The 25,054-nt window shown below is 41.2% G+C and overlaps 2 protein-coding genes across 8 annotated transcripts in view; both read right to left on the reverse strand.

Annotated features, from left to right (window-relative positions):
* LOC110508907 (phosphatidylinositol 3-kinase regulatory subunit gamma) overlaps positions 1 to 14,441 on the reverse strand; it is a 50,786-nt gene extending 36,345 nt beyond the window's left edge. For 2 of the 6 annotated variants that reach the window (XM_021589812.3, XM_021589808.3), the window contains exons 1-2: positions 14,165 to 14,441; positions 5,235 to 5,996 (exon numbers count right to left, since the gene is read on the reverse strand). In XM_021589812.3, the coding sequence (XP_021445487.1) occupies positions 5,235 to 5,553 (319 nt within the window). In that variant the 5' untranslated portion in view covers positions 5,554 to 5,996; positions 14,165 to 14,441. Of the gene's footprint in view, positions 1 to 5,234; positions 5,997 to 9,712; positions 10,917 to 14,164 lie in introns of those variants that run through there. The other 4 variants (XM_090225031.1, XM_090225033.1, XM_021589809.3 and 1 more) reach the window with 4 other exon arrangements.
* Positions 14,442 to 16,024: 1,583 nt separating this feature from the next.
* mast3a (microtubule associated serine/threonine kinase 3a) overlaps positions 16,025 to 25,054 on the reverse strand; it is a 65,114-nt gene continuing 56,084 nt past the window's right edge. For both annotated transcript variants that reach the window (XM_021589814.3, XM_021589813.3), the window contains one exon: positions 16,025 to 19,752. In XM_021589814.3, the coding sequence (XP_021445489.3) occupies positions 18,944 to 19,752 (809 nt within the window). In that variant the 3' untranslated portion in view covers positions 16,025 to 18,943. The remainder of the gene's footprint in view (positions 19,753 to 25,054) is intronic.

The raw sequence follows: 25,054 nt of genomic DNA on the forward strand, positions 1-25,054 counted from the left end.
CAAGCGAAGCAGATTGGATAAGGCCTTGCTATTTGAACCTAAAATATTTGCACTGACTCGCGATCAGTCGGTGGAAGACCAGGCTAGTTCTCCCACATTCTGTTCTCCTCCCTACCTCTCTTTTGGTCTCCCTCTCACAGTCTCAAGTCATGAGGGCTTTCAAGCCAGTCATCAGAGGATATTTCATGCAGTGAAATGGAGATTCATTCATAAGATAGCATTGATCGGATTTAACCTTTGAGAATTTCTTCACATCATGACTGATGTAGATGCAGTGCAAATATTTTAGCTTCAAATAGCAAGGCCTTATCCAATCTGCTTCGGCTGTGCTACCACACAAAAGGACTGATTATTTGGTTCAAACATTTCTTGCTAACCTATGGCTATGAGTTTGCTAATGCCTTCAAAACATTGTGCAATGTAATATGTAAAGACACAAATGTGAGATTCTGGCAATCATGTCAATTGTTTAGAGTTTGTATTGATTTTGTTCTGTCGCCAAACTGTTGTAAAGCCTGTTGCATGCTTCAGTCAAAACAGTTGACTCCAGTTTGTTTGGGTCTTTGGCAGTTACATTTTTTTGGGGGGGGCTGTTCCCACACCATTTTTGTGTTGTTGAGGCAAGTCGAAGTTTGGTAGCTGAAGTCTACACCCCTTTGTTGGTGATTGGTCAACAATTGTGGGGGGGGGCTAGGCCCTACTGTCTGCAGTGCACCACTAGTTTTCATGCACATTGTTACACTTGAGAAGTACTGCACCACACATCTTAGATGTTAAATTGCGCGACTAGACTGATGCAAAAACTTTTATATTCATGACAGATTAAGTTATTAACAATTTTAGCATTGGCCATTGTAATGTGAATTGTGCAACCAAATCACCATTCAAGTTATACATTTCTGACAGCTATTTTTCCCCACTTGTATATGTTGTATGTACAACCTCTGGATTCAGTCTTCTCATCACCTGCACTGTAAAATAAGTTCCATCTATTTTTGCACCCGAAACCTCGAACTCAACTGTTGCTGCTCCACACCAACTAAATAGGCTGCTGGGTACCTTCTCTTAACACCTAGCTACTGCAGGCTAATGTTAGCATTGTACTATACACCAAAACAATGGGGTTCAAGGTTGCCCATTGTCTGAATATCTTGGCAAACTCAACTCAAAGTAACTTCACACCAATTCCTATAGAGAAATCTACATGTGTTTATCGAACACTTTTCTCTGGATCCTTATAAAACTGTTCATAGTTGATAAAATAATGTGGATTGTCTTTTAAAAGTCACGTCAGAATTATGCACCTAAAAACGTATACCTATTCCTCATTCCACCCATCAAAGAATGCATCTGTTATCTGCACAATACATTATGCAATGTAGAACAAGGCAGGAGATTCTGCTAATGATGCGTCAACAGCTCTGTGATGTTATGCAGTAGTGCTGCTCTTATTGCATGGGCTACAGTACATCTGTAGTTCTGAACAGTGCATACCAGCAATGTAGACAGGCCGTGTATTAAGTATCATATCACCCCTTGAGTCAAAATGTGCTTCAGACCAAGATTACATTGATGCGGCCCAGTCTGAGGGGGCCAGGCTACTACGAAGTTTTAAAGCTCAGTATTTACATTGCATTGGTTTGCTTGACCACTGTGTTTCGATTTGTTTGATTTTACCCCCAAAATCTGTGCTTTTTACTGGGGCATGTAAAAACTAGCTCAAGCAGAAACAAATCCACAAGTGGCTGCCCACAGTTCTCCAGTCACAAAGAAATGTATGGCCCCAAATAAAAATAATTAAAAAAATAAAAAAAATAAAAAAAAAAATATATATATATATATATATATGTCTTAAAAGCAAGCGCAGTTCCAGCTGGTTCCTATATCTGCTGCCTGAGACTGGGAAGGCCTCACTCCCCTTCCCTTCATTGGATTCTTTGAAAACTGGTTCCTGGTAAGGGGCAGGGAGCAGAGAGAAAAGGCCTATCCTTTCTGAGAACTGGGGCGGGTAGATAGTTTATAGCTGCCTGGAGACAGTATCAGAAGAGTATGTGAACCAGGGGGATGAGGAGGAGGCAGAGGAGGAGTTTGCAAAAATGCCAAGCCATGGTTCACTTCAGCAGGCAGTAAAAGTGAGGCCAGGGAGAGGAAGGAGAAAAAAAAGCCTCCCTCCTCACGAGCAATGCTTCGTTTTAATGTCAAATGAGAACTGTTGGGACTTTAGCCTGATTTTGATTTAAAATCTGGTGTAATTCCCCAAAGTTCCTGGGTTTCTCTGGCAAATAACACAGATTGATGGGAATGGAAGCATCTGTAAAAGCTATCTGAAAAGATTATACCTACTTGTCAAACTGGCAGGACCAAAGTTTAGAGTGAACCTGAGCGAAAACATGTACTTATGGGACTCTTCCAATAAGCTATTTTATTCTAAGTTAGGTTTCCTATGAAAATGTAAGGAAGAAACTAGTGTACTCATTGCATTATGCCTACACTGAGCATTCTAGAATACTTATACAAAATCAAGACAAAGCCATGTTCAAATGCATGAACAAATCAGCCCATTGGATAAAGTTAGGTTTGCCGTTTTAACATACAATGCATATCAATTCAACCAAATATTAAGGCCAAATGCTAAATCTGTAAAATGCTAAATCTGTCACACACAACAACTAGGGCCTCACTATCTTGAGGGAGATAGAAAGATGATAGCTGTACAAATCTGGGCCTACCCATTCCTAATCTACAATGCACTATTGGTGCTAGGCCAAATCAACCCCCTGCTCCCTCCCTCCCCTCTCCACTGTCTCTCTTGGCAAAGCTTTTTGCACGTCTCCCCTGCTCTATCCAAGTTAGAGAGACCTCTGCTACCCAACTGGTTTCTCTCGCCAAACATCAACTCTGAGGAGCCCCCCCCCCCCTCCCACCCACCCACCCTAGTCTGGCCTAGGCCTATACGTTCACTTCAGCTTACCATTAAACTCTACCACTAGTTCTTTCCAGGTAAAATATTTATCATGTTCCTATCCAGGTATCAAAATCAAGACTTGCAGAACTCCAGTTAGTTCTAATGAGTTTGGAGCAGACCTGTGCTTAATAGGCCTGCACTGGAGTGCTTACCAAATGAGTAAACACGAATTACAATGAGCCACTGTATAAGTGATGAACTAGAGGTAATTTAAAGTTCATAATGTGCTTAGCTTACCTGTCACTAAAGGGCAGAATTGAGCTTTGGGGAACATTGCCTTTGACAGAGGAGGAATGTGCATTTTCAACCCAATACAAATCACATAAGTAACTAGATAAATAATTTTTTATCCATTTTGGCCCAATGAACCACTGGCCTTCCAAAAAAAAGAAAGCCATAAATGAGATCTTAGGGCTGAATGCGAGGGAGTGAGAGTGAGGAAGAGAGAGAGAGAGAACTAGGAGTACAGAAGAAGGCAAAAGCCAAGGGTATATTTGAGTTGGAGAGCGCCACAGTAAAAATACTCCATGAATTAATCATCCATATATTTATGCAGTTATATAGTAGTTCAGAGATTAAAAGTTTGGACAGGTTATCACTTGGTGAAACAATGTGATAGTGTTTCCTGACAATCTGACTTAGTCATAATAAATAAACTGGAAAATGTCTCTACTCAGGGGTAACCCGTTAGAAATGCAGTAAAGCAAATCCACAATTTACCTCTCACAGGTTCAGTTCCTAAGTTCCTTAATAACCTCTCATATGTGTACAATACATGTGTAATAGGTATGTAAAAAGATGGCAGCACATCTAATGTGTAGCACTCACTAATGAACTCTTAGACACAACCTAGTACAACACGATTGAATGCAACTCACCCCTATCCTTTGCAGGAGAGTTGAATGGCGGGTCAAGGCAATAATATACGAGACATTGAAGAAAACCTGACCAAGAGTCAGGTCAGTAACTGGATTAGGTTCAAATTAGAAATTGCTTAGTTGCGTTTGGAATGAGAGAGGTTTATGACAGCTCTTTAGTCTTTACGGAAGATTAGAAGGGTCAGTTTGCGGTCAGAGCAAACCGTGAAAGCCTTGGACAAAACAATAAGCCAAGAGCAGCTTAATTAAGACACTTTCCAGCAAATATGGACTTCGCATTCAAGGATTTATGTTCTCTTCAAACATAACATCGCTGGAGTTTGTTTTTCATAACATTCTTTACAATGTCATGACTATATTGAGAGGAATGCACAACTCTCCTCAACGTTGAATGGCAACTTCATTGGTGTATTAATAAACATCTCCATTTAAAAAAATGTTTTTTTAAAGGAAGTAGTAAACAAAACTATAATGCTGGTAACATATCTCTGCAGAGACAATCAATCAACAGAATATAAATATCTAAAGTGAAATACACTGAGTATACCAAACATTAAGAACACCTGCTCTTTCCATGACAGACTGACCAGGTGATTCCGGTCCATGACAGACTGACCAGGTGGTTCCAGTCCATGACAGACTGACCAGGTGGTTCCAGTCCATGACAGACTTACCAGGTGGTTCCAGTCCATGACAGACTGACCAGGTGATTCCAGTCCATGACAGACTGACCAGGTGATTCCGGTCCATGACAGACTGACCAGGTGGTTCCAGTCCATGACAGACTGACCAGGTGGTTCCAGTCCATGACAGACTGACCAGGTGGTTCCAGTCCATGACAGACTGACCAGGTGGTTCCAGTCCATGACAGACTGACCAGGTGATTCCAGTCCATGATAGACTGACCAGGTGATTCCAGTCCATGACAGACTGACCAGGTGGTTCCAGTCCATGACAGACTGACCAGGTGGTTCCAGTCCATGACAGACTGACCAGGTGGTTCCAGTCCATGACAGACTGACCAGGTGATTCCAGGTGAAAGCTACATTATGATCCCTTAATGATGTCACTTATTAAATCCACTTCAATCAGTGTAGATGAAGGGGAGGAGACAGGTTAAAGAAGGATTGAGACATGGATTGTGTATGTGGGCCATTCAGATGGTAAACTTGCAAAATAAAATATGTAAGTGCCTTTGAATGGGATATTGTAGAAAGTGCAATGCTCTTGGGTTTTTCACACTCAACTGTTTCCCTTTTGTATCAAGAATGGTCCACCACCCAAAGGACATCCAGCCAACTTGACACAACTTTGGGAAGCATTGGAGTCAACATGGGCCAGCACTCAATATTAGGAAGGTGTTCCTAATGTTGGATATACTCAGGTCTTACCTTGCTGTGACAGCTCAGGCCCTGGGGCTGCTGGGAGGATTCTTTGGGAGCGAGGCTGACTGGATGGCGGTGACATCCTCACGTGGCCCACAAACTGAACGTATGTCCCTGGGAAGTCCCCCCTCTGTTTGGTCCGCTCGTTGAAGCCCAGCAGCCAGCCTAGGAGCTCGGGACGCTCCTCGTCCCCCTCCTTGAAGTTCAGGGAGAGTAGGGAGGCCTTGCTGACGATCAGAATGTCCCCGGGCTGCAGATCAACATCTTCCTCCAAGTCCTTGGTGTACACGTAGAGGGCACGGTACTGAAAACCCTCAACCTCCATTTTGGGAAACCGAGAAAAGCTGCCGAAGACACTGAGAGAATGCGAATGTCGGCCCGATGCTACGGCAACCCAGAAATGTACAGGCAGTAGTGGGTGATGAGTAGTGGCCGTTTAGAACTATTAACCGAAGCTAAGAAGCATTGCTAAAATGGCCGAGTCTATGGAGGAAGGTAGGTAGGGTGCTGCTGCCTCAGAGCAGGCCGGTGTTGGCGCTGTGGAGCACTTTCCTCAGCTTGATACCCCGGTTTAACCAAATGATGGAACAGAGGGACAGGGTTGGCAACATGCTCCTTCAAGTGACAAAAACTAGCTGGACAGGCTCTAAACCTACCTAACCGAGGCAGTCTACCTGTGTTGTCTGTGGGGGTGGATAGGGGGGCAGAGTAGGACACTAGAATAGTCCTTGATTCTTTCAGGCTCCTCCCGATCTGGACGGTGACAACCTACAGAACACAGAGGGAAAAAAGGAGAAAAACAAGTGGGTTTAAGGGAAAAATACATAGACAATGTAAAAATAATAATTTAGAATATACACTACCGTGCAAAAGTTTGGGGTAACTTAGAAATGTTCTTGTTTTTCAAAGAAAATCAAATTTTTTCCCCATGAAATTGATCAGAAATATAGTGTGGACATTGTTAATGTTGTAAATGACTATTGTAGCTGGAAACGGCAGATTTATGGAATATCTACATAGGCGTACAGAGGCCCATTATCAGCAACCATCACTCCTGTGTTCCAATGGCACGTTGTGAGCTAATCCAAGTTTATCATTTGAAAAGGCTAAATGAGCATTAGAAAACACTTTTGCAATTATGTTAGCAGATCTGAAAACTGTGCTGATTTTCCTTTTTAAATCAATAAAACTGGCCAGCAGCCCCAGGGCCTGAGCTGTCACAGCAAGGTAAGACCTGAGTATATCCAACATTAGGAACACCTATCAGCATTTGTGGGTTCGATTACAGGCTCAAAATGGCCAGAAACAAAGAACTTCCTTCTGAAACTCATCAGTCTATTCTTGTTCTGAGAAATGAGGGCTGGAAACTGTTGTGCTGATTAAAAGAGGGCAGCATCACGGAGTCACCTCTTCACTGTTGACGTTGAGACTGGTGTTTTGCTGGAACTATTTAATGAAGCTGCCAGTTGAGGACTTGTGAGGTGTCCGTTTCTCAAACTAGACACATTAATGTACTTATTATTTTGCTCCGATGTGCACCGGGGCCTCCCACTCTTTCTATTCTGGTTATAGCCAGTTTGCGCTGTTCTGTGAAGGGAGTAGTACACAGCTTTGTACTCAATCTTCAGTTTCTTAGCAATTTCTCGCATGGAATAGCCTTCATTACTCAGGACAAGAATAGACTGATGAGTTTCAGAATAAATTCTTTGTTTCTGGCCATTTTGAGCCTGGAATCGAACCCACAAATGCTGATGCTGCAGATACTAAACTAGTCTAAAGAAGGCCCGTTTTATTGATTCTTTAAATCAGCACAAAGGTTTTCAACTGTGCTAAAATAATTGCAAAAGGGTTTTCTAATGATAAATTAGCCTTTTAAAATGATAAACTTGGATTAGCTAACACAACGTGCCATTGGAACACAGGAGTGATGGTTGCTGATAATGGGCCACTGTATACCTATGTAGATATTATTATTTTTTTTTATCTACCGTTTCCAGCTACAATAGACATTTACAACATTGACAAGGTCTACACTGTATTTCTGATCAATTTGATGTTATTTTAATGGACAATTAATTTAGCTTTTCTTTCAAAACAAGGACATTTCTAAGTGACCCCAAACTTTTGCATGGTAGTGTATATTTCTTTACCACTCAACAGTTTGGACACACCTACTCATTCAAGGGTTTTTTCTTTATTTTTACTATTTTCTACATTGTAGAATAATAGTGAATACATCCGAATTATGAAATAACACATATGGAATCATGTAGTAACCAAAAAAAGTGTTTTATATATATGTTATATTTGACATTATTTTTAGATTCTTCAAAGTAGCCACCCTTTGCCTTGATGACAGCTTTGCACACTCTTGACATTCTCTCAACCAGCTTCATAAGGTAGTCACCTGGAATGAATTTCAATTAACTGGTGTGTCTTGTTAAAAGTTCATTTGTGGACATTTATTTCCTTCTTAATGCGTTTAAGCCAATCAGTTGTGTTGTGACACGGTAGGGGTGGTATACAGAAGATAGCCCTATTTGGTAAAATACCAAGTCCATATTATGGCAAGAACAGCTCAAATAAGCAAAGAGAAACAACAGCCCATCATTACTTTAAGACATGAAGGTCAGTAAATCTGGAAAATGTCAAGAACTTTTAAAGTTTCTTCAAGAGCAGTTGCAAAAACCATCAAGCTCTATGAAGAAACTGGCTCTCATGAGGAGCTCCAGGAAAGACCCAGAGTTACCTCCGCTGTAGAGGATAAGTTAGAGTTAACTGCACCTCAGATTGCAGCCCAAATAAATGCTTCAGAGTAACAGACACATCTCAACATCAACTGTTCAGAGGAGACTGTGTTAATCAGGCCTTCGTGGTCAAATTGCTGCAAAGAAACCACTACTAAAGGACACCAATAAGAAAAAAAGACCGGTGGAAATCTGTCCTTTGGTCATATGAGTACAAATGAGAGATTTTTGGTTCCAACCGCCATTTCTTTGTGAGACGCAGAGTAGGTGAACGGATGATCTCTGCATGTGTGGTTCCCGTGAAGCATAGAGGTGGTGGTGTGATGGTGCTTTGCTGGTGACACTGTCAGTGATTTATTTAGAATTCAAGGTACACTTAACCAGCACGGCTACCACAGCATTCTGCAGCGATTCGTCCTCCTACCTGGTTTGCGCTTAGTGGGACTATAATTTGTTCTTCGACAGGACAATGACCCAAAGCACACCTCCAGGCTGTGAAAGGGCTATTTGACCAAGGAGAGTGATGGAGTGCTGCATCAGATGACCTGGCCTCCACAATCACCTGACCTCAACCCAATTGAGATGGTTTGGGATGAGTTGGGCCGCAGAGTGAAGGAAAAGCAGCTAACAAGTGCTCAGAATATGTGGGAACTCCTTCAAGACTGTTGGAAAATAATTCCTTATGAAGTTGTCATCAATGAAAAAGGTGGCTACTTTGAAGAATCTAAAATCTAAATATATTTTCATTTGTTTAACACTTTTTTGGTTACTACATGATTCCATATGTGTTATTTCCTAGTTTTGATATCGCCACTATTATTCTACAATGTAGAAAATAGTAAAAAATTAAGAAAAACCCTTGGATGAGTAGGTGTGTCCAAACTTTTGTCTGGTACTGTGTATGTATGTGTGTGTGAGATTATATATATACTATATAAGTAGTCGCCTACAATAATCGAAGCATCCCTGTGTCACGGCCACAAAGCATGAAAATGGCGAACTGTGGCAGTGCTATGCGTTTGTGCAATCTTGGTTGGGATGATGCTACTGCGTCATAATGTACCACAGACTCCCCAAGTCATACTGCATCACATTTTCAAATCTCTATTTTGATTAAAAGTCGCATTACTATACTACAGTTCTCAACCATTCCCTGATGCTCTGAATGGGATAAATACATGCAATACCAATGTTTGAAACACAGAAAAATATGACCAGCCTTACAGTTCTAAAGCATCCGAATTAAAGACCATTTTCTATAAAGGGAAATTGGGGTATTATGTCTCACATAAGACTGTTCTGTTGCTCCAGAAATATTTTGTCAGGCTTCTCAAAAAGTAGCCTAATCATGCCAAAACCCTTCAATACAACAATATTGAAAGAAAGTCCTTTCGATGCAAAACACTCCTTGCTCTTATTATCGAACATGATTCATTGCAGAAAAACATCTCTCCCATAAAATCATTCACATTCATACAAGCTTGCTATATAAATGTTAGTCAAAAAGGTCCTCAATGGCTATGTAGACTCATTACATCATTGTTTTTGAGATGTCACCTAGGCCTAATAAACTATTCAAGACCAGTTCAGTGACAAAATCATAATCTGACAGTTTTGAGAGGTTACTTCTCATTAATAGGACTGTCTCTTCTCAATCGATTTTGTCGCTTAAGTCAGAGCCACAGTAGGAGAATTGGAAAACACGAAGACTACTGTATGCACGGTCAAAGACATTACCTTTGTTTTTACTGTAGCTTCAGCAAGAGGAGTGAAGCGACAAAATAAAAAAGACACCAAGTTGACCATCAAAATGGCAACTGCGCCTCAGAGAGAGATTAGGCTTTCAAACTAGGGTTTGGTCCCACAAAGTAAGGCGAGATGAAGTCTCCTTTTCCCCCTCTGTGGGTGAAGTGATGACCAAAAGGAAATCAGAGATAGAGATGTAATGGAGGGGTTGGGCTTGTGACTCGGGACATATGAGCTTAGAAGCCCCCAGAGTTTTTTGGAGCATCTCTCGAAACGTCCAAATCACTACTCTTTGTGATGTCGCTTACGACATGCTCGTCCAATAGGTTTGTTTTTGACTGGATATGATAAGTTGCTGCTAAAATCTAAATAAGCCAAAATTCGAACTGTACACTTCTCAGTGGCGCATCTTCAAATCCGGGTATACGTGCACTCGAACCTCACACAACCCCCCCATTCAAAAAGCAAGCAAACATTCTCGTGATCATCCCTGAGTTCTAATATCACCTCTATAAAACGCTAAATAGTTATCATGATTACAGGCCGTACCATTGGGCAACACTACTCACCCCACTTCTGAGGAGAGAGGAACTGCACAGACTCACCAAGGCTCTCTGTCCGACATCCTCCGTGTCGAGAAAAGAGGTGCCAGGGTAGACACGTGGCACTGGCATACCCAACCACAGCCCGCAATCCTCACACCACCAAACACCCCCCACCCCTCTCTCCGCCTCCCCCCGCCCTCACCCGCCAAAAAAAGTCCATTCCACTTTGCCATTTTTTGTTTGTTTATATTCACAACCTTGCAGAAGAAAGCTGCAATCGTCCCGCACTCTTTGGTAGTCCCGATTCAGCATTTTCCCCCCACAGCAATATAAATGCTGCAACTAATACGAGTTGAAAGGAGAATCATCTCTGTTACAGTCCTGCACATTGAAAAAAAGCCTCCATTTCAAGCCAGCAGCTTGCAGGCTTGTCGTCACTGGAGCCATCCTTTTTTCCTCACTTTTATTCAGTCAAGAAACGGCACACTTATCAGGAGAGCCCAAACGGCTGAGGGAGACCACAAAACAATTATTCATGAATAAAAGGCAAGAAACTCACTGTTGCTAGAGAGAGGGAAACTAAGCCTGGCCTCCCATTGGCTGCTGTTTGGCCATGTGCTCCGGAGTCACCAGAGAAGCTTGGGCAAATCAAGGAAATGTTCTAATATTAGAAAATGTATCTAGGCAGTGATCAAGCTCCTGACCCAAACAACTCCACCTTTTTTACATTGCACTTTGCATGCTCAAAGACTGACTCGGTTTTTTGAGGAGGACATTGAAATGTATGCAGTATGATAATAAAACAAATATATTTATGAAAAAACGGATTATACAGATACAATTAATGTCTGGTGCTGCAATATTAGGTAAGATATATTTTACAATTACTAGGAATGGACCATTAAAATGAACAGATAACTGATTTATCAAAATATGGATGACACATGTATTAAATTCAAAACAGAAGGTTCCTTTACAGCATCAGAGGCACCAGCCACTCAAACAGCGAGATCTTGATTTCTTGTCTTTTATTATTATTTTTTTTACCACACCGTTAGGAGCTAGTGACAAGCATTTTGCCACACCGTTAGGAGCTAGTGACAAGCATTTTGCCACACCGTTAGGAGCTAGTGACAAGCATTTTGCCACACCGTTAGGAGCTAGTGACAAGCATTTTGCCACACCGTTAGGAGCTAGTGACAAGCATTTTGACACACCGTTAGGAGCTAGTGACAAGCATTTTGACACACCGTTAGGAGCTAGTGACAAGCATTTTGCCACACCGTTAGGAGCTAGTGACAAGCATTTTGCCACACCGTTAGGAGCTAGTGACAAGCATTTTGCCACACCGTTAGGAGCTAGTGACAAGCATTTTGACACACCGTTAGGAGCTAGTGACAAGCATTTTGACACACCGTTAGGAGCTAGTGACAAGCATTTTGACACACCGTTAGGAGCTAGTGACAAGCATTTTGCCACACCGTTAGGAGCTAGTGACAAGCATTTTGCCACACCGTTAGGAGCTAGTGACAAGCATTTTGACACACCGTTAGGAGCTAATGACAAGCATTTTGACACACCGTTAGGAGCTAGTGACAAGCATTTTGCCACATCGTTAGGAGCTAATGACAAGCATTTTCCCACACCGTTAGGAGCTAGTGACAAGCCTTTTGCCACACTGTTAAGAGCTAGTGACAAGCATTTTGCCACACCGTTAAGAGCTAATGACAAGCATTTTGCCAGACTGTTAGGAGCTAATGACAAGCATTTTGCCACACTGTTAGGAGCTAGTGACAAGCATTTTGCCACACCGTTAAGAGCTAATGACAATCATTTTGCCAGACTGTTAGGAGCTAATGACAAGCATTTTGCCACACTGTTAGGAGCTAGTGACAAGCATTTTGCCACACCGTTAAGAGCTAATGACAAGCATTTTGCCAGACTGTTAGGAGATAGTGACAAGCATTTTGCCACACCTCTAGGAGCTAATGACAAGCATTTTGCCACACCGCCAGGAGCTAATGACATGCATTTTTCCACACCGCCAGGAGCTAGTGACAAGCATTTTGCCACACCGCTAGGAGCTAATGACAAGCATTTTGCCACACTGCTAGGAGCTAATGACAAGCATTTTGCCACACCGCTAGGAACTAGTGACAAGCATTTTGCCACACCGCTAGGAGCTAATGACAAGCATTTTTCTGCACCCGCTATAACATCTGCTTAACTGTGTACGCAACCAATAAACTTAGATTTTTCTTCATTTTAAATCAAGATTAATATAACTAGAAACTCAAATACACCATTTGTATTCTTTGCGGGGTCACCGGTCATACAAATACTGTTAATTTGTATGAGGTTGTATCAACAGGAATAAGCTGCAGTGTTGTTAAGAGTATCTGCAAGCCAAGATATTTTGGTATATAATCATTGCAACTTTCGAACAATTTTGCAATACCTTTTTGTCCTAAGTAAGTAAAGTAGTGAAACATAATTCTACCATGAAGTGGTCCTGAACTTCTCAAATATGGGTTGCTTTGTTTGGCTGAAGCTGGAGCTGGCTAGCTTAACGTCGATGCAGCAAAATCTCTGTAAAACACTTGCTACAGATATTGTAAATTTGACACATTGTGTTAATACGCCCAACGTGTTTTACTGTAACCACGATATAGCCTAGCGGAAATTACACAGGCCCACTTAACATTTTTACAAATAGTTCATATTTTATGAAATAAAGAAATAGAAATATACATGATTAATTCGAAGGTAATGGAGTGACACTGAGACTCAAATTTTTCACATTAAAAAGTATGTCAAACAAAAAAACAATACATTTTCAGCAAAATTGTTAAAAGCTAATGATGAAAAGTTAAACTGAATAAAATTGGCATGCCGTACCACCTCTCAACACACCTCAAGTTGTTCCTATGTTTTGCAAAAGAGATACAATAGACGTTCGAGGATGTCCTAACTAGAAGTCTATTCAACATTAGTGTTCATATGTAGGCTAGTTGTTTCTCTTATATTTATAAGTTGGGGGGGTAATACAGTGAAATAGTTATTCATCGCTACCCTTTACATAAGCAACCCTACAAACCATACATTACCCTAACCCTAAGTACAATGCACAAAGAAGCTAACGAGTTAATACAACAAACAAAAAAAACTACATTACACTGAATTTACATAAATTATTACACAGCAATAGCGACTGAACAGACACGTGAACAGGCATTGTTACCACAGACATTGGTGATCCTGCAAGTTTTGGAATCAATCCAAGACAAATCTGGAGATATAACTTTGGCAGTGTCCTAAACCAATGCACATGTGCAGAATACGCTTAACTTTTAAACAACAAAGCGCACTAACTGTGTAATAACAATATTATAATGGTCCAAAATATAGGGGTGCTGTCAACTACAGCAAAGTTGCCCATGTTGCAACAATGTAGCAAGTAAAACTCGTACATGAACTTGCAGATGACGTGTTCGAGAAATTCGCAACCTTTGCCATTATTTTGTCTGTTAAGCACAATGTTGCTACATTGAGTAAAAATGTAGCCAACAAAATAGTGTAACATTCACGTGCCGTTTGGGAACTCTGGAAAATATGGTTACAGTAGCTAGCTAGCTCGACTTGGTAGATTTTTAGATGTCAATAGAGAGGCGCACGTTAGTACTGCAAGTGGCAGACATTATGCAACTAACTAGGTATTATTTTAACATTTAGCGTAGTTTAAAGAAAACGACTTGTTGCAGTGTCCTCGACAAGTTTATAGACCTGTGCAAGTTCGTACTGCCTTGTGTGCGTAGGGCACCTAGTTGAAGATCTTCCACCATTTTCCCGTTCAGAGGCTATAGCACTGGAAATGTGCACCAACTTAGGAAAAACTCACCCGCAGACGCAGATACTTCTTCCAAATATCTCGCTGTGGCGGCACTTTAACACGTCGAAATGCAGACAGCGAGTTTCCTTATCTTTCACCTGTTCTTTCCCTCAATACTTTAAAGTCGTCCACCTCCTTTGATTACTTCTAGTCCGGTTTCTTTCTTTCTCCCTTTCTTTCTTCTGCTGCACATGACTCTCAGCTCCCTACACAGCCATTTTCCAGCACAGCACCGCGCAGAAAATGAGAGTGCGTGGGAACTAATATGAACAGCACGGGAAAAAACGAACCCAGTCGTAAAAGCACGAATCATTGCAGGACAGGAAGCATATGGCCATTTCCATGTAAAGGACCCATGAGCACCAACCTGTGAAGTTTATAGGATCATGTCAAATTGGGTGTCAAATGGAAGCTAAGAGTCATTTTCTTTTTTAAATTAAGGCATATATCCATTTATCAACGATTTTTCATCCAAAAAAATAGGAATAATAGAAGGTTTAGATTTTTGGTCAGTTGGAAAAGAGTTCTTAGAAAACATATATTTCTAATTTCAATCCCTCATGAGGAGGGAGGATAATGAAAGATAACATAAGTAACAAGTAGTTGGTGTTTTTACTGATATCTATTTTGTTTATTAATTATTAAGTGATTGAATCCTAATCGTTAATGGAATGTCAGTAAAATCTGTAACAGAATTTCTGCTATTGATTTGGCTACAATGGGAAATCGTAGTAGGCACAGACCACAAGTTTGGACAGTACAGTAAAGCAAAGTAGAGTATAGTTGACTACAGTAGAGTACACTAGAGTTAAGTACAGTATAATGTATTGTACTGTAATGTTTTGAAATGTACTATACTCTACTGTACTCTACTGTACTGTACTGTACTCTTCTGAGCTCTACTGTGCTGTACTTTGATGTCCAAACTTGGGAAATATAGATGTCTATGATTGGTTCAGATTTGGTCCGGACCAACCAAATGTCTTGTTTGAGGGCAGAGCTCATTAAAATAATAGCCCGTGTTTAGAATAATACCCAAATATGCAAATTAAACCTTTGTGTACCTATTTAAGATACATCTCCATGTAGAGAATGACATTCACATCCATGCATTTATGTGCAATACAGATCAGGGACCCATGATGAAATTCCATTACTGGGTACAGATCCACTTCACTTACTGTTGTTCAATAACCAAAACAGATTTCTTCAAAGTCAATGTGTCATGTCATAGCTGACACCCCATTCTTTCTGGAATCGTTAAATCTTATATCGGAGCATATATTTAACAATTTTGGTCAAACGTGGACACAAAAAAACAGTGGGAGATTTTACCTAAATTATGTTACCAAACTTTCCATCTGCACAGTTCTTCCAGTAAATGTTTTCGTAAAATGTTTTGTGGAAATTGTTAAAAGTAGTCCTTGTGCATAGCTGTATGGTTTGTTAAACTTTTTTTTGCTCCCGAGTGGCACAGCGGTCTAAGGCACTGCATCTCAGTGTTAGAGGAATCACTACAGGCCCTGGTTCGTTTCTGGGCTGTATCACACCCGGCCATGGTCAGGAGTCTCATAGGGGCTGTGCACAATTGTCCCAGCGTCGTCCGGTTTAGGGGAAGGTTTGGCCGGGGTAGGCCATTATTGTAAATAAGAATTTGTTCTTAACTGACTTGCCTAGTTAAATAAAGGATACATAAAATAATGTACCTGGCCATCAGATTTGAAGACTTATTGTTACAGACTATATATATGTTTTGAATAGAGAAATATGCATTTGATCACAATAAGCCTCTATAGTTGTTAGTGTTGTGAATGTGCTTCTCCAAAATGTTGTAAGATGTAAGTCCCAAAAAGAACTGTACACTTCATATTATTCTTCTGCCATTCATTTATTTCAAACACTGTTAGACAATTGAGAGAAAATGAATTTCACACCAACTTTCACCAGAAACCAGTTTGGGAAATATACAATGAAGTTTGAGGGCCACCAAGGTAAGACAAAACAAACATTAATTATGTTTATGGATTACAATTGACCATTACAGATATCCCATTTATCATACATCAGGAACAAATATGAGAAGGTAGTTGTAATCAGGTGGTTATATTCTGCGTGCACCTCAGGCTTTCACCCCGTTTCATTATTGAAGTTGAATCAAAGACCACTAAATGAATACATTTCAATTATGTAAAACTACACACTCATTTGGGTGCATTCAGAACCAGTGTCTTTTTTTCTTGCGTTACATTAAACAGTGTAAAAGTGCAGAATGGGTCATATATTTGCAATCAAAGAATCAGATAAATTCTCTAGCAAGCAAGACCATGAAAACAACATCGGACTAATATAACGACTAGTTATCCAGTTCAGTGAAAGATGTCTAGCACGAGGACACAGTATTATTTCCAATAAAGGGACCACACTTTGACAACATCAAGATCTGGGAAATCCATTTTGAATTGAATGCCCTATTTTATTATACCCTCACAAAAATCACACTTATTTGTTTCAAGTACTAATAAAGTATATCAATTTTTAAAAAGTAGATACGTTTTAGATTTCTGACCTTCTGTTATCCTGTCTCGTTCCAGTTGTTCAAGTATTAGTTGGTGACAAATTATTATTTGTGTTTTAACTTGGTCAATATTCCCATATCCCCAGCCAACTGTGAAACACGTGTTCCTAACATCATCTGACATACAGTAAGACAGTTCATCCTAATATAACAGTTTATCTGATATAACCACGAGTGGAAGAATTTTGGTTGTTCATTCTATAGTTGCAGAAGAAAACAATGACAGTATACAATGTTGACAGCCAAACCATTGCCTACATCTCATCTTCAAATCTCTCACCATTCTATCAAGTCTGTTGTTCTTGATTGCCAACTTCCGTTTAGGTTAGTTATGGTGTTCGTAAACAGCATAGGCGTATCAGCAACGCAACAAGACTGCTTCCATATCAAAATATACAAAACACAGTTTAATTTCTTTGTCCTTCAGTTGGAATCCTGCTGATCCCTGTCATTAGTTGTTCAGAATAATTTAAAAGGGGCCTCACGAGTGGCGCATCAGTCTAAGGCACTGCATCACAGTGCTTGAGGTGTCACTACAGACCCGGGTTTGATCCCAGGCTGTGTTACAACCGGCCGTGAGACAAGATCGAAATTGGGGAGGAAAAAAGGGGTACATTTTTTTAAAATAATTTAAAGAGCCAATCAGCAGTTGAAACAATAACAAAGCATACTCTTCTCCCCGCCACTGTTTTAGTAAAAAGCTGAGGAATGGGCTGGAGAAATGCAACCACTAAAATTCATGATATCAAAAAAATATATTGTTTTAACCATGTTTTGAGGCTTTACAGGGTTTGTTTACATTTACTTTGTTTACAACCACTGGAGAAAAACAAGTTTATATTTTGGGTTCTGATGGGGAACGACAGTTGAACGAAGCTCATGAGGCTTTTATAAATTATAATCATCAAGAATCAATGGGTACATATAATTAAGTCCAAAAATGGATGGAGCAACTGCAGATTGCCCCCATTAACAGTGAAGATGAAAAAAGTTCACATACAGTACACATCTGACATTAAACAGCACAGGGAGCCAGATCCTACATACACTGCACAATTCTAAAAATGCAAAAGGAAAACAAGAGTTCTGAAAAATGATGAGAACAGTGTTAAGGGAAAACGCCTAACCTGTGCAAATACACTCAACCGCTAGATTACTTTGTAGGGTAGCTTGCTTCAACAAGCAGGTCAGTATGGTATTGCAAGATCACAAACAATTTAGTATCAAAAAGGTAGCAATGACAGAACGAAGTGTCCTTTATTTTGTGTCCCGTCAATCATTTTGTGATTTAAACCAATGGAAGAAATCGGTGGAGTTTATCCATTTGATGATATCACTGGAATGATTGACAGGGCTTGGCAGCGGGGCTCAATCCTGAAGCTTCCTATGTACAGTACCTCTTATTTAGAAGGGCTCTTATGACAAATCCATGCTTTGGCACGGGGGCACTATTTCACTATCCCTGTGACCATGAATCATTACTACCACATTATTGTTCTTGTGTGTTAAAGACAGCACTGAATTAAAGGGCTTGGACACACTAAGTACATAAACATTCAACGTATGTTTGAAAGGCCTATTTTGATCAGACAAAACCAGCAGCCATATTTCATGTCATGAAACACTTTTGGAATACTAATAGAATGTTAAACAATTTAACAGATATTGGAGAAAACATTTTATTCATCGGCTGTCTGCATCTATAAGCCACATCCAAATCTTTGTTCTTAATTTAGTTAATTAACTTGGAGTTTCCTCGTGTCTCTATCCATTCACATAACAGAATGGGCGCATCAAATTTGTGACATTGTCACAAATAAGGGCCAATAAATGAAGTTATATTTAGCCCGAAACAAATAAAATGAACATAAAAAGTAATAAATAGGTTATTTCATTAAAAAATTATGTATTTACAAAGTACAAAAATGTTACAGGTGCTACAGTGAACCTAAAACCAAAGGTGGGAGGGATTAAACCAATTTTGGCTCAACAGTTTCGAGTGTGGTACGATGCATACTGTAACTCCACCGTGTGAAGTCTTCTTTTTTTGTACTCTCCCTCCAGTTGCCTCAATTGGCTCAGGCTTGAGTATATTCTCGCGGATAAACATGCAAGCCCTTCATATACGGTACAGTAGCCGGTCAGAGAGTATGTAACCTTAGTCTAGGGTGTGACTCTACCTAGACCTTTCACCTTATTGGAGCAATGCTAGGCTAATACCCCTCTTTCTCCTTTGGCTTGGATTTCTGCGCTGCTGTACCCTGTGCTCCTCGCCCTGCCACCTCCAGGCTCCAGTCGGACTGAGCCGAGTTGATCCACGACGCCTTGAAACGCGGCTGCCTGATGGGGAGCGCAGGGCTTTGGGCCTCCTTTTCCTCCGGGTCGTCAAAGCTCACCTCCTGCACCGCCTCCTGCTTCTTAAAGGAGTCCCTCCTCTCAGACAGGGCCAGTTTCCTCATCACCACCACTTCATTGGAGCGGTGGTCGCTGCTGGCCGACTCCCTGTGGCTTCTCTGACCGCCCAGATAAAGTCCCTGGCGGCCATGTTGTTCTCCCACACAGACAAACCCTGTGGCGGTATCCTCCAGGTCCTCTAGCCCCTCCCCCTCCGACAGGGGCATCTCCATGGTGTGTCGGCGGGTGGCGTAGGCCTTCTTGTCGCCGTGGTACACCCCTGAGAGCTTCTCAGCCGACTGCACCCTCTTGAGGAGGGGCGAGCGGGGCGGCTCGGCGCTGCGGGGGCGCACAGAATGGCGGGCGATGGTGGGAGGGGACAGGGTCTTGCCGTGGAAGCCGTGGAGGCCCTTTGAAAGGCTGGGGAGGGAGGACGGAGAGCACTGGGGGGAGAGGGGCTGTGGAGGGGGGATACAGGCCAGCGGGGAGGGGGGGATGCTGCTGGTAGACTTGCAGCGACCTGCCTTGGTGTAGCGGCCCAGGACGTGGAGGGAGCTGGGACGGGCCTGGGGGATGGGGGAGTTGGGAGAGCTGGAGCAGGGAGAGGAGCTCTGGGGGGAGTTGGAGTCTGAGAGAGAACAGAAGAACATGATGTCGATAAGCCTTTGCTTTGTAATTGCAGAAATCAAACAAACATTCTCACTTTAGTGCTGATAACGGTTTGATAATAGCTAGAATTAACATTATCCTAAACTTTTTCTGTATGACATGCAGTAAAGAAATGTTATTTTAATGGAGAAAAAAAGTGATTTTCTTTCAAAACAAGGACATTTCTAAGTGACCCCAAACTTTTGCATGGTAGTGTATATACAGTACCAGTCAAAAGTTTGGACACACCTACTCATTCAAGGGTTTTTCTTTATTTAAAAAATATATATTTTCTACATTGTAGAATAATAGTGAAGACATAAAACTATGAAATAACACATATGGAATCATATAGTAACCAAAAAGTGTTAAATCTAAATATATTTTATATGTGAGATTTTTCAAAGTAGCAAGCCTTTGCCTTTGACAGCTTTGCACACTCTTGGCATTCTCTCAACCAGCGTCATCTGGAATGCTTTTCCAACAGTCTTCAAAATCAAATCAAATAAAAAAAAATGTGTCACATACACATGGTTAGCAGATGTTAATGTGAGTGTAGCGAAATGCTTGTGCTTCTAGTTCCGACAATGCAGTAATAACCAACAAGTAATCTAGCTAACAATTCCAAAACTACTACCTTATAGACACAAGTGTAAGGGGATAAAGAATATGTACATAAAGATATATGAATAAGTGATGGTACAGAGCGGCATAGGCAAGATACAGTAGATGGTATTGAGTACAGTATATACATATGAGATGAGTATGTAAACAAAGTGGCATAGTTAAAGTGGCTAGTGATACACGTATTACATAAAGATGCAGTAGATGATATAGAGTACAGTATATACGTATACATATGAGATGAATAATGAAGGGTATGTAAACATTATATTAGGTAGCATTGTTTAAAGTGGCTAGTGATATATTTTACATCATTTCCCATCAATTCCCATTATTAAAGTGGCTGGAGTTGAGTCAGTGTGTTGGCAGCAGCCACTCAATGTTAGTGGTGGCTGTTTAACAGTCTGATGGCCTTGAGATAGAAGCTGTTTTTCAGTCTCTCGGTCCCAGCTTTGATGCACCTGTACTGACCTCGCCTTCTGGATGATAGCGGGGTGAACAGGCAGTGGCTCGGGTGGTTGTTGTCCTTGATGATCTTTATGGCCTTCCTGTGACATCGGGTGGTGTAGGTGTCCTGGAGGGCAGGTAGTTTGCCCCCGGTGATGCGTTGTGCAGACCTCACTACCCTCTGGAGAGCCTTACGGTTGTGGGCGGAGCAGTTGCCGTACCATGCGGTGATACAGCCCGACAGGATGCTCTCGATTGTGCATCTGTAGAAGTTTGTGAGTGCTTTTGGTGACAAGCCAAATTTCTTCAGCCTCCTGAGGTTGAAGAGGCGCTGCTGCGCCTTCTTCACGATGCTGTCTGTGTGGGTGGACCAATTCAGTTTGTCTGTGATGTGTAAGCCGAGGAACTTAAAACTTACTACCCTCTCCACTACTGTTCCATCGATGTGGATAGGGGGGTGTTCCCTCTGCTGTTTCCTGAAGTCCACAATCATCTCCTTAGTTTTGTTGACGTTGAGTGTGAGGTTATTTTCCTGACACCACACTCCGAGGGCCCTCACCTCCTCCCTGTAGGCCGTCTCGTCGTTGTTGGTAATCAAGCCTATCACTGTTGTGTCGTCCGCAAACTTGATGATTGAGTTGGAGGCGTGCGTGGCCACGCAGTCGTGGGTGAACAGGGAGTACAGGAGAGGGCTCAGAACGCACCCTTGTGGGGCCCCAGTGTTGAGGATCAGCGGGTGGAAATGTTGTTGCCGCCCCTCACCACCTGGGGGCGGCCCGTAAGGAAGTCCAGTACCCAGTTGCACAGGGCGGGGTCGAGACCCAGGGTCTCGAACTTGATGACGAGCTTGGAGGGCACATATGCTGGGCACTTGTTGGTAGGGCTGGGCGATACGGCCAAAATATCATATCCAGAATATCATGGTTTTTCAAATGTTTTATGTTATTTTATGTTATTGATTAATAGAAGTTCTACATTTGCTTTATGAGTAGTGCGTGACCCTAGGGTGCTTTATGAGTAGTGAGTGACCCTAGGGTGCTTTATGAGTAGTGCGTGACCCTAGGGTGCTTTATGAGTAGTGAGTGACCCTAGGGTGCTTTATGAGTAGTGCGTGACCCTAGGGTGCTTTATGAGTAGTGAGTGACCCTAGGGTGCTTTATGAGTAGTGCGTGACCCTAGGGTGCTTCATGAGTAGTGCGTGACCCTAGGGTGGCAACACATACACTACCGTTCAAAAGTTTGGGGTCACTTAGAAATGTCCTTGTTTTTTAAAGAAAAGCACATTTTTTGTCCATCAAAATAACATCAAATTGATCAGAAATACAGTGTAGACATTGTTAATGTTGTAAATGACTATTGTAGCTGGAAACTGCAGATTTTTTATAGAATGACTACATAGGCGTACAGAGGCCCATTATTAGCAAACATCACTCCTGTGTTCAAATGGCACGTTGTGTTAGCTAATTCAAGTTTATAATTTTTAAAGGCTAATTGATCAATAGAAAATGTTAGCACAGCTGAAAACTGTTCGTCTGATTAAAGAAGCAATACAACTGGCCTTCTTTAGACTAGTTGAGTATCTGGAGCAACAGAATTTGTGGGTTCGATTACAGGCTCAAAATGGCCAGAAACAAAGACCTTTCCTCTGAAACTCTATTCTCTATTCTAGTCTATTCTTGTTCTGAGAAATGAAGGCTATTCCATGTGAGAAATTGCCAAGAAACTGAAGATCTCATACAACACTGTGTACTACTCCCTTCACAGAACAGCCCAAACTGTCTCTAACCAGAATAGAAAGACGAGTGGAAGGCCCCGGTGCACAACTGAGCAAGAGGACAAGTACATTAATGTGTCTAGTTTGAGAAACAGACGCCTCACAAGACCTCAACTGGCAGCTTCCTTAAATAGTACACGCAAAAGACCAGTCTCAACGTCAACAGTGAAGAGGCAACTCTGGGATGCTGGCTTCTAGGCAGAGTTCCTCTGTCCAGTGTCTGTGTTCTTTTGCCCATCTTAAGCTTTTCTTTTTATTGGCCAGTCTGAGATAAGGCTTTTTCTTTGCAACTCTGCCTTGCTTTTCTTTCAAAAACAAGAACATTTCTAAGTGACCCCAAACTTTTGAATGGTAGTGTATATTCTAAATTATTTCAATGGGTCTTTCTCCAGTCGGATTGTTTTATACTGTTCAATTCAACTTCAACCTAAAATCATTTCCTGCATTTCCATAAATTTCTGCACTTCCTGCACTCATTTGAGATAATTTCCACACTGCTACGATATGGGGGGAAAATACTAGGCCTTATTTTAAACCAAATGTTGCAATTGTGATTTAGATCAAAACACTTGGGTGAACTTTTGGAATCATGGAAATAGATTGTTTATTATAATTATATAGTTAGAATATAAATATAATAATGGGCACTTTGAATAGTGTTGTCTGACATGACAACGAATGAAAATGCCATGGATGAGTTATTGTAACAGGGTAGGAACCAAAGTGATGTTCAGTGTTTCCTAGGGGACCCTATAATCTTTGGCTACATTAAATCTTTATTCATATAGCCAACATATTCATGCTTCGCCTATTCCTCTTTTATTTAGAAGATACTGTTGCCTCCACCCCTATTGGTATGAGGCTGTAGCTAGCTACGTTTGCTCTGACTCAGCGATTAGCATTAGTGGCTAACACGATGTATAACACGATGCGCTTATAAATCCAGGGTCGTTACAACGATTTAGATTAATTTGCAAAGAAAATACAAACTAGCTGTTTGCAGATGTAAGAAACACAAACGAATATTGTAATTATATAACACTTGTGGATTTATATTAATTTCAAAGTGGAAACAACATCGTTGTCATCAACATTGTTGCATGTGCTGCATTGACCATGCAGACTGAATGAAAGTGTCTCGTGGTCAAACAACAACAAATGCGCTCCTTGAGTGACAGGGGGTGGGACTAGGTCTGTGTGGAAAGCGAGAGAGAGCAGAGAGGGATGACTCAAGTAGCGCAGTAAACAATAAAAATTGACGTTATACACGGGGTATCACATTTAACAAACCAAATATTCAAATACCGTTATAGAAGGTCAAGTAAAATCCCAAACTGGTCCGTGCATAAATACCGGTATATAGTAAAATACAGTATCCCGTCCAGCCCTACTTGGTGGCTGCTTTTCCTTCACGCTGCAGTCCAACTCATCCCAAAACATCTCAATTGGGTTGAGGTCAGGTGATTGTGGAGGCCAGGTCACCTGATGCAGTACTCCATTCACTCTCACTTCTTGGTCAAATTGTCCTTACACAGCCTGGAGGTGTGTTGGGTCATTGTCCTGTTGAAAAACAAATGATAGTCCCACTAAGCACAAGCCAGACACCTCCTCCATGCTTCACAGTGGGAACCACACTTGCAGAGATCATCCTACTCTGCGTCTCACAAAGACACGGCGGTTGGAACCAAAAATCTCATATTTGGACTCATATGACCAAAGGTATTTCCATCGGTCTAATGTCCATAGCTCGTGTTTCTTGGCCCAAGCAAGTCTCTTCTTCTTATTAGTGTCCTTTAGTAGTGGTTTCTTTGCAGCAGTTCAACCATGAAGGCCTGATTCACGCAATCTCCTTTGAACAGTTAATGTTGAGATGTGTCTGTTACTTGAACTCTGTGAAGCATTTATTTGGGCTGCAATTTCTGAGGCTGGTAACTCTAATGAACTTTTCCTCTGCAGCAGAGGTAACTCTGGGTCTTCCTTTCCTGTTGCGGTCCTCATGAGAGCCAGTTTCTTCATAGCGCTTGATTGTTTTTACGACTGCACTTGACAAAACTTTCAAAGTTCTTGAAATGTTCCAGATCGACTGATCTTCATGTCTTAAAGTAATGATGGACGGTCGTTTCGCTTTGCTTATTTGAGCTGTTCTTGCCATAAAATGGACTTGGTCTTTCACCAAATAAGCCCATCTTCTTTATACCAGTCCTAACTGAATGGCTCTAATCCACAAATTAACTTTTAACAAGGCACAATCTGTTAATTTAAATACATTCCAGGTGACTACCTCAAAGCTGGTTGAGAGAATGCCAAGAGTGTGCAAAGCTGTCATCCAGACAAAGGATGGCTGCCTTGAAGAATCGCAAATATAAAATATATTTTGATTTGTTATAGTTTTGATGTCTTCACTATTATTCTACAATGTAGAAAATAGTAAAAATAA

The sequence above is a fragment of the Oncorhynchus mykiss genome, chromosome 28 (assembly GCF_057628025.1).
Source record: "Oncorhynchus mykiss isolate SJ-2025 chromosome 28, ASM5762802v1, whole genome shotgun sequence".
In the NCBI taxonomy this organism is placed as follows: Eukaryota; Metazoa; Chordata; class Actinopteri; order Salmoniformes; family Salmonidae; genus Oncorhynchus; species Oncorhynchus mykiss.